At 39.1% G+C, this 10647-nt stretch overlaps 1 protein-coding gene across 2 annotated transcripts in view; it reads left to right on the top strand.

Annotated features, from left to right (window-relative positions):
• Nucleotides 1-707: 707 nt before the first annotated feature.
• LOC148025014 (CDPK-related protein kinase-like) overlaps nt 708-10647 on the top strand; it is a 30162-nt gene continuing 20222 nt past the window's right edge. The window contains exon 1 of one of the 2 annotated variants that reach the window (XM_087694713.1): nt 708-1878. In XM_087694713.1, coding sequence (XP_087550839.1) covers nt 1411-1878 — 468 coding nt within the window. In that variant the 5' untranslated portion in view covers nt 708-1410. The remainder of the gene's footprint in view (nt 1879-10647) is intronic. The other variant, XM_087694709.1, reaches the window with a different exon arrangement.

Raw genomic sequence — 10647 nt, 5'->3', positions numbered from 1 at the left:
ACTTCAAAATCCGATTGGAGCAAGCAAGAAAGTCCATTCCATGCAAACACCTACACTATATATTCACAAAGGTATTGGAACTTGATACAGGAGTACATAAGTTCGTACATCTAGCTGCATTCACCACACGAAAACTACATCAAGCTCTTAAGTAGCTATCTCCATGACTTTGGTGCGCCTCTCAACTTGCAACCCACTGGATCATGAACATCTTAGCTACTCTTTTTTTTTTTCAAAGAAACTTGAAAAAGGTCATCCACATCCTTTTTGTCTCTAGACATCGTGAAACCTCTTACTGTCATTCATCACATAGTTACTCTATTTTTTGCTTAAACAAAAATCCAGGCCCCTTGATTTATCGAAGGCACATTTGTATGGACTCAATGTGAATGCTTTCTTTTTTGTTTGAAAAAGCGTTTGGTCTCTTTTTCTAGATGTCATTTGTTGGACTCTGTTTGTAGATCTCTTTTTGCACATTCCCTCTATTTCTCTGCGTAGATACATTCATAGTTTTAGGTATACTTTGTGGTTTCTCAATAAAACTATAAGTGTGGAAGATGTCTACTATGACAATCCGAGCTAGTCATTCGCTCGTTCGCCTACCACTTTCCGCTCGCCATCTGGAGATTCCCTAAGCCAACCACGTTTGATAGATGATTTTAGCTGTGCTTAGTGTGGAAGGAATGGACTCTCCTAATGGCAAGTGTGGCTTTTTGCCTGGTGTGTTAGCTCCATGAGGGGTTGTTGCCTGTTGTGCCAGGCTGGCTAGAAGGCCTGCTATAGATATTTCAATTCATTAATTCAAGCCTCTTCACCATAAAATTCGAGAAGGCTAAGGCTAGCAATAGCGAAGTTGTTGCCGAGGCGAGCAGCCGTCTCTGTATAACCTCCCCGTCTGTCGTTACGCTGCCTCTCGGCGATCATGACGATGCCCGATTGGGAGTTTGTTCTTATCTTAGCAGCTTATTTTCACTCACACTATCGGGAATTGACACGGCCGGCTGTGCTTCCCCTGTTCCTTCCAACAGGAAACTTCTCAAACAAATTGCAAAACCAGGATCTGGACACTCCGTCATCATCATCACCGGCGCAAATCACTTTGCTGTTGATTGAACTGCCGTTGAGAATTAACCATCACAAGACTTTTGAGAGGCAGAGCTGCCTGGTCTCGGGAAGCTGATCAGCTTCTTCTCGGTAGGCAGCTTATCAACAGCTTGATCCCCTCTCTTTGCAGTTAGTCTTCTTAGTTGGGGAACCTAAGTCAACTTCTGCATCAATTCATCGAGGCTGTTGAGAAGATAGACCTCATGACATCCGCACATGTTTGCCGTCATCTTCGATGTTAAGATGGGCCTTGCATAAGGTCAGTAAGCAGTCATGACCTGTGCTTTGTAGAAGACTTATGATGAAATGGGTCAATGTTGTTCTCAGCAGGTTAGCACTGCTCCTAATGGCTTGAAGCCAGTGGCAATCCCACCCTCCGAGGCTAAGAATAATGAACAGGGAAATGGCAGTTTTGCTGAGAATGGAACCAATGGGTTTATATCCGGTTCCTCCTTCAATGAGCCCAGCATTCTGGCCAGCACAGGAACACAATCTTTTGATTCCAGCCCCGACTTGAGTTGTAGGAAGCCATCTCCTTCCAAGCACATTCCAGCCAAAGGGAGTCATAATGACCATGCAAGAGAAGAAAATTTGGAAGATGAACAACCTAAGTCTCTAGATAAGAATTTTGGTTATGCTAGAAACTTTTCTGTCAAATATGAACTGGGGCCCGAAGTTGGCCGTGGACACTTTGGCTACACATGCTATGCTACTCTCAAGAGTGGAGAGTTTCAAGGACAGACAGTTGCAGTGAAGATCATCTCAAAATCTGAGGTCAGAATCCTTGCAGTGATCTATATGTGTGTGTGTGTGCATACAAGTGTATGTGTGTTTCACATTGAGGAACTTCTTACATTCATGTTGAAGTATCTTCTTGTTCTTCAGATATCTGTGCGCACTCTTCCCATTAGTAACCTAAAGCATTACATGCACATGTGGACACACACAAACAGGGGAATAAAAAAGAAAGAAATTTATGATGATGTTTGCTAGATGTCATAATGACTAGGAGATCCAAATTTCCATGCAGTCAAAGCTAGGCAACATCCATGATAATGCTACTTGGAATTTGTGTAATGTGCCGCAACAACATCACTAATTTCAAAGGGGATAACACTTCACCTTAGGAATAGGAGGAATGGATTAACATGCTTGAATTGTACTTCACTCTTTATCCTCGAAGTGAAGAAACCAAGATTTATTTTGTAGCTCTTCATCTTGTAGGTTACACCCATACTTGGTAGTAGCAATACATGCACAAGATTGGGTAAGACTTTCTCACTTTAGAGGAGTTCAAGCAAGCAATGATTGATGTTTTTGTTTTCCCTTTGGAAAAAGAAAGGCTTCAAAGAAGATGGTATGCATGTGCTCAAAGAGGGATGTCCGTTAGAGACTACTTTAACACCTACTTAAATCTCTCCATGTACGTTGAAGGCATTTTAGATTTTGCTAAGTTGAATAAATATATTTTTGGTCTTAACCCTCGGACTTGGCAGGAAAGGATACATTTTTACTTGATTGGCCTTGGTTTCTGGTATAGTCTGATAGAGAGCACCCTCTACATCAGACATGATGGACATGATCTTGTCACTCTTGTCTTGTAGACTGATGATATGCTGCTAACTAGAGTCAATGAGCATAAAATTGCAGTATTTGAAGCTGATTTACAGCAAGCTTTTGCTATGACAGATCTTGGTCACTTGCATTGCTATCTTGACATTCAGTTTGTTGCTCTCTAGGAGGGTATTATCATGAGAGAGTTCAAGTACATTGGATAGTTACTTTAGAGGATATCAAACTTGTTTCTACACTAGTGAAAGCAGGTTTTAGCTTTTTAATTTAGAATGCGAGGGATCCATTTGATGTTGCATTGTATATATAGATAATTGAATGTTTGATTTAGTTATGCAACACAAGGTCAAATATTAAGTATGTAGTGTAATAGTTGTGCAAATTTACTTAAAGCCCAAGTTCACGACATTGATAAGGAGCAAACATGCATTCTTTTAACATTAAGCTATTTTATCTAGGTGGCTCATCTAGCTTGCATACATTTATTGGTTGTGATTAGGCAATGATGTTTTGATACATGAGTGTGCACTAGCGGCAATTGTCTCTTAATTAGTGATGCATGTGTATTATAGCTTAGCAAAAAACAACCAATAGTGGTTACCTTGATCCATGAAACTGAGTATAGAGGGTAGCATTTATAGCCACAACTGAGTGTGTTTGGCTTAGATGACTTTTAGCTAATTTGCATGTTGGATAATATCTTGCTATGTGCATTTTCATTGTTAGCCAAAACGCATTGAGAGTTGTAAGAAATCCCATACTTCATGCTTATACAAAGCGCATTGAGGAGCACCATCCTTATGTTAGAGGAAGACTCCATGCAGGGGAGATAAACTTGGTGTATGAACCTATATAGAACATAGTATACATATTCGCAAAAGCTCTATCTAGAGAAAAGTGTGAAGTCTTCTCGATGTTGTGGGAATTGATTTGCTACATACTTGTTTCTATTTACATTATATATTCTAGGGAGGTTTGTTAATACTTATTTTTATTCGAGAATCGATTTGCGACATCATTGTTTTCATTCATATCATTTGTTCTAGGGGGGTTTGTTAATACTTTTTATTTCTCTGAGTTGTTCTAGTGTAAATACATGTTGTTATTGGCCACTTTTTATCTTCTTATATAGGATGGGTTTTTTCCTCATGTGAACATCCACTTCGGATAGCATGGATTTTATACCTTAGGGTTTATATCTTTGTATTATGCCTTATGGTCCTTGGAATAGGCCAGTGGAACACTACTCAAATCTTTTTGGGATCAATCTGAATTCCATCAATCGAGATGATATGTCCAAGACATAATAGTTCCATACTAAAAAAATTGCAATTGGATAGTATTGTAAACAATGGTTCTTATCTTAAGAGACATAAGATGATACACAAATTGTTTGCATGCTTCTCTGCTATAAATAAGTATATCGTCGATAAAAATGACTATTCACTTTTCGAGATATGGATGAAACAAATCATTCATCATCTGCTAGAAAGTTGTGGAAGCATTAGTTAATCCTAAAGATAGGACCAGGAATTGGTAGTATCTATATTATGTTAAAAATGTAGTTTTCGGAACATTCTCTGAAGCTATCTGTATCTGATGGTAATCGGATCTAAGATTGATCTTAGTTAAATATGGTGCATCACAAAGCCGATCTATAAGGTCGTCCATTTGAGGTAATGGATATTTATTCTTGATAGTCAACTTGTTGAGACCTTTACAATCATCATAGAAGTGCATTGTGCCATCTTTCCTTTTAGTGAGAAGGATAGATGCATTCTTTGGAGATGTATTGGCTTCAATAAAACCCTTAGCTCGTAATCATGAAGTTGTCTAGCTATTTGATTCTCCTCTTTCGGGCTAAACCTATAAGGCTATCGAAAGATGGGATGGCTAGTGAGGCAATGTCTCAATTCTATGGTCTAATGTATCGTGAGATGGTGGAAGTCTATCGGGTAATTTGGATAGAAAGACATCAGTGTACTCATGTAGAATCCTATCTAAATATTTACTTACATTTGAATTTATGTCAGCATTATTATTGAAAGAAATTGAATTGCATTGTTAGTCAAACGACTGAACTTTTTCATTAAAATAAATGCAAGTAACAACATTTGCATTACAAAAATATTTACTAAATTCCAAAGCTAATATCATATGTACATTTATTTTAGTGATTTCGGAGGGTGAATAGTTCTTGATTACCTAATAGCAATCATCAATTCATTAATTTCAAAAGACAATACATAAGTTTTATATTCAATTTATAAAAAAACCATGGTATACCAAGAATGACATCAATATGGTGAAAGCTCATTAGTTGGAAGTCTCGGAGCTCATAGTATTGTTAGATTGAAAGATCCAAGCTCGGCACTATCTGATCCCAACAATCCATAGTGGGGTCCTTCATATGAGAGATATAATAAGCTTGGTTAGTGGGTGCCATGTGGAGTTGTAAGTTTTTGCATCAATTGATAAGAAAGGAAATTGTGAGTAGAGACATTATCGAACAAATTTGTAACTTTTTTGCCATTAATACAACTAGTGACCTTTAAAAGGTTATGTGGGCCAAACATAGTTTTATTTATGAAGCAATCATTACAACTACTCACATTAACAAAACAATCTTTCCATAAAAATTTAGAAGAAATAGCTAGAGTTTCTACAATATTTATAGAAGCCTTTGAAGTAGACTTCTCTATCTTATTTTGGTGATATCCTCTACTGCCATGAAAGTGCCGTGCTTGATGGCAAGCAAAGCAACGACCCTTAGAGCGATCCTCATTATGAGTTACTTTGAGCTTAGCGTCGTTCTTCTTACACAACTCCAAAGGCGACGACTCTATTTAAAGTAATATCAAAGTTTTTGGCATACCTGTAGACATCCTTTATTGGATGTAATGGATTGCGGAGCACTTCATTTTGGTAGATCGGCAATAACTTGAAAAGATAATGTATGTAGAGCAGTGCTTGAGGATATCCAAAGCCTTTGTTTTGTAAAGAAAATCTTTAAATTCCTGTGAATATACATCCAAGGACTTTTTTTCCATGTTGAGTTTAAATAGTTTATAGAAATTTTCAATTCGATCATCAATTACGAAACGCTTTCAGAAAATAGATTGAAAATCTGCTTGCATTTTTGACTTGGGGCGTAGCCCGGTCCACCAAGCATATGCCTTTCCTTGTAACATAATTTGTATTTATCTGATATATTGAGTATCATCAAACTGATATAAATCAAAATAAACTATCCATTTGGCTAGCCATGAGTTGATGTTAATCTCGTCACATTTCTTTTTCTCCCCTTTAAAGGGATTAGGTTGAAATTGAAGAGGTAACATCCTCATGACTGTGGGCACAAATGAAAAATGACGAGTGCACATCTTGGCCAATGGTTATTACACGTCTTTAATTTGAGATTGGAGAATAGCCACCAACAATAAATCTCCATTAGATTCATAGAAGATCCTTCAAGATGCTGCCCATGTGTGTGTTCGGGTTTGGGTGAAGCTAGATGGATATCCTCCATGTGTTGAGGTTTAGAAGAAGTGGGTGTATCAAAAGGAGACGCTTTGTGAGAAGTCATGGTTATGAGAGAAGGAATAGATTGAGAGAAAACAAGAAGATTGAGAGGAAAAAATATACGGTAAGCATGTGTAGATTAGAGTTGAGAGAGAGGCACGACATTGATGAGGATAGAAATATAAACATAGTGTATTAAATGCAAATTTATTAAATCTCTTTTTTAGTTTTTCTTTTTGAACAAGTAGAGGGGCAACTTAGGGAACATGCTGAAGGGGATGCTAGCTTTACATTAGTTTAACAAGGAATTTTGAAAACTTTTAAAATTGTGGATCTAAGATATATGATGTGGCCATTGAGAAGTTTGTTGGCGCCTCTCCTAACGTGTTCAAGAATACCATGTGTGCCATTTGGACATAAACATACTGATGCCTTTGCCTTGTGCCATCTAAGGGCCTTTGCCTTGTGCCATCTAAGGGCTTGGATCCTGTCGTGGCCCTTATCATATCCACACGAGTCCTTAAATGTTTGGAGCCTTTGATTGGTCTAAAAATACTAGTTCAAAAAAATAGGGATGATATTCTAAAAATAGTAAGTTTTGTGTTTTGATAGTGCTTATTAAATTTTGTTGTTTTTATTCTTCACAGTACTCAGCCCAAAAAGGAAGGCCATAGAGAAGAGACAAGTGTTAGGACACTTGCCACATAAGCTTTCAAGTGTCCTACCACTTGTCACATCTCATAATATGTGGTTGGACACTTATATTGTGCTACTTCACTTTTCCTTTTTGCACTAGCTCTCCTATTTCCCTATAAAGAGAACTAGTTTTTCATCATTGTATATCAATTATCTTTGTTGTAACCTTTATACAATAGTCGAAGATAGCTTATAGTTGGGTCTATCCATATACATCATTATCCTCCATTGCACCACCATCAAATACCCCCATATTTTCTCTTTTTTCATTGCTATTTTACAAGACAACAAATCTGTAAATTCATTACAGCCCTTCCTTCTCAAACGCTTCTTTCATTTCAAAAACAAGAATCAAGTGATATCATTGTATTGCTAATCAATGATGGAGAAAGGTTGATTTTTCCTCTTTTTACTCACATCTTGCAAAGAAATCTCTTGTTTTTATTGCATAGTAAGCGGTGCATGTGTATATGTACATCTTTTCATGCTCTTGTGAGAGTGAGAACTACTCTTAACTCTCTAGTTGATTGTAATTGAGCTCTTTCTTAATGGACTTGGGTTCAGCGGAAATAAATTTCTTCGGGGAGGGGGGTTTTACCCATCTTCAATCCTCAATTTCAACTTTAAGTATTTGTTCCCTCCATTTCTTGAAACACTAAATATTAAAAACAAATGAACATTATAATTCTTGAATTATACATTATTGTTTGGGGTGTTTATAGTGGTATTAGAGCCAGGGTTTGATCCTAGATCAAGAAAAGTATAGTAGCACAAGACAAGTGCCCAACTATATGTTATGAGTTGTGACAAGTAGTAGGACACTTGGAAGCTTGTGTGACGAGTGTTTTGACACTTATCTCTGTTTTATGGCCTTTCTTTTTGGGCTAAGTACTATCAAGAATAGAAACAACTAAATTTAGGAAACATTGCCAAAACACAAAACTTACTATTTTTAGAATGCCATATTTATTTTTTAGGATTAGTATTTTTAGACCAATCCGAGGCTCCTAAAATATAGGATCTCTTAAAGTTTAGGGTCCCACTCCAATATGGGTGCCATGTGAAAGCTCTTTACGAGTGTATTATAAAAATCATGTTGCTTCATACAAGTTTTCCATCAAAGATATGTGCATTTTAAGCTTTCAGTCTACACATGCACAAAGTACAAACATTTCATGATCATGCTATCTTGCTGATTGTGATTGCTTGTTTTGGTGGATCTAGTCTACACTTAAACATATGAATGCAGATCATGAAATAAAGGGATGCATGTACAATAGAGTTTGGAGATACCAGTAGGAGCATCAACTGAGGGGAACAGTAAACTGTGAGTAGTTGGAGTGACTCCACATGGCTCTTGCATGGGGCCATATGCATTTGAAGATGTTCTACTTAGGATTAGTTGTAGGTTTGCCAATTTTCTATGTATATTAGGCCAACATTAGAACTTGTCTTGACTTTATTTGCCAAAACAGCCTTTTGTGTGGTGTGTACATTTCATTACTTTTTCATGCTATTGTTGCCAAATATCATACCCTTTTTTATTAGTACAACTTAGTTTGACCATGTTTACTCATTCCATGTGTGCCAAGACCAAAGATCTTACTTAAGAACAGTTGACACAAAATCATCCCAACCATTCCATTCTAGTGCATCCATCATTGGGTACTCAAAGGTAGACTGCGAGGAAGCAACACACATTAAAGAAACCCATCATCAGGCCCGGTCTACCAAGGGATAAGTGAGCCCATATACCATGACAATGTGAGGAATCATTGTATGCATAGAGACACAAAATCATCCCAACCATTGCTTTCTAGTGCATCCATCATTGAGTGCGTAGAGGTAGACTATGAGCAAGCAACACACATTAAAGTCACCCATCATCAGGTCTGGTCTACCAAGGGACAATTGAGCCCATAAATCATGACGATGGGAGGAATCTTTGCATGCATAGAGACCCACCAGCCACAAAACCTTGCCACCAACCATAATTTCAACCACCAAAGAATGTCCAAACACATCATCTTTCACGAGAACAGGTTCAAATATCTCATGAACAATCATGAGGATGCCAGAATAGTGGTTTAAATCTCTCATGAACATTCATGAGGACACGAGAATAGTGGACTGTAGCACTTTCAACATAAAATAGTTGTAATCCATGGCATTTGACAGTCTTTTCAGCATCAGCATGACTCCTGTTCAATAGCACATAAGGCATCCCATTTATCCTCATGCAAACCACTCCACATGTCATGCTGTTTGCTATGAGAGCAAAGCCCACGAACATTTGAAGTGGTAAACTTCATGCACTAAGAAAGCAAGATGAAAATTATATGCAAGGTTGATCCTGCCTCAACTTGACTTTTTAAGCCAACTTTTCAAGTACACCCTCCTCCAGAATATTGACCAGTATTGCAAAAGCATTCTGCCCCTGACAGTCAAACCTGGATGAAGAGGATTATCTCTCTCCTTTGCACCCGAACGGGGATGTCTGCGATCCCATGGTGTGATCACCTTACCCTGTTTAGCACAGCCTGTGCAAACAGCAGCAGGCCTGTCACTCGTCACAGCCTATCGCTCAGCCCCAGATCCGTCTGAACAGCATGTCCATATTTCCTCTCTCTCTGTCTCTCTCTTCTGCAGAGACAACACACACTGCAGGTCTGATGTGTCCGCTATGAGATCATGTCTGCCTGCTCGAGATGTCTGATGGACATTTGTTATGAGATCATGTCTGCCTGCCAGAGATGGCCTGCTACTCTGATGCTGCACCTGTCAACTCTGAACCTGCAAGTCTGAACCCTAAGGGAAAAAGGACCTGCAGTCATGGCCTACACAGTACATACTGCTGCAGGTCCACCACAGGCTGCCCAATGTGGCTAAAACTCTTCTCTGTCTGTTTCTCTGGTCTAGAATATCCTGGACAGCCAGCAAGGTCTTTGACAGTCGTCAGTCTCTTCTAAATCGTGGCCTGCAGAGTCTGCTGTATTCTGCCCTGACTGTACTTATCACAGCTGCACTGTTCATGGGGCTGAAAAGGCTTGAGAGAGATCCTGTGAACAGCGCCTGCAAAGTCTGCATTGAGTGCTTTGTGTGTGTCAACATGAGTATCCATGATGTCCTCTTCTTCACAAATCTGAATGTTTCTATGGTTATGTCCAACATATTCACCCAGCAAAGAGTTAGCAAATTCTAGAAGATGGTTCCAATCCAAGTCTTGGGATTCATTAGAGTGATTGGCAACTTGTGCATATGAGTGCGCCATCGACTCGGAAGGGATAGAACCCTCGGAGATCATCATGGAATCATCTGCATTGTATTTACTGCGTTTCACAGCCCACGACCTGATCAATGAAAGCTGTATTGAGCTCAGGCATGGTGACAGGGTCAGCCACCTTGACTGTTATTAGAGATCCCCCCCCTCTCTTCACACACACACACACACACACACACACACACACACACACACACACACATTCTGCAGAGAATGCGCATTGCAGGTCTGATGCGCGCCCGCTGTGAGGTCATGTCTGCCTGCCCGAGATGGCCTGCTACTCTGATGTTGTGCCTGTCAACTCTGAACAGTCTGAACCCTAAGGGAAAATGAACCTGCAGTCACGGCCTACTCAGTACACACTACTGCACGTCTACCACAGGCTGCCCAATGTGGCTAAAACCTGTCTCTGTCTCTCTGGTCTAGAATATCCTGGACAGCTTGCAAGGTCTTGGCACAGTCATCAGCCTCTT

The sequence above is a fragment of the Lygodium microphyllum genome, chromosome 15 (assembly GCF_053477565.2).
Source record: "Lygodium microphyllum isolate KBCC chromosome 15, Lygodium_microphyllum_v1.1.10, whole genome shotgun sequence".
Classification (NCBI taxonomy): Eukaryota; Viridiplantae; Streptophyta; class Polypodiopsida; order Schizaeales; family Lygodiaceae; genus Lygodium; species Lygodium microphyllum.
This window is presented reverse-complemented; position numbering and strand designations above follow the sequence as displayed.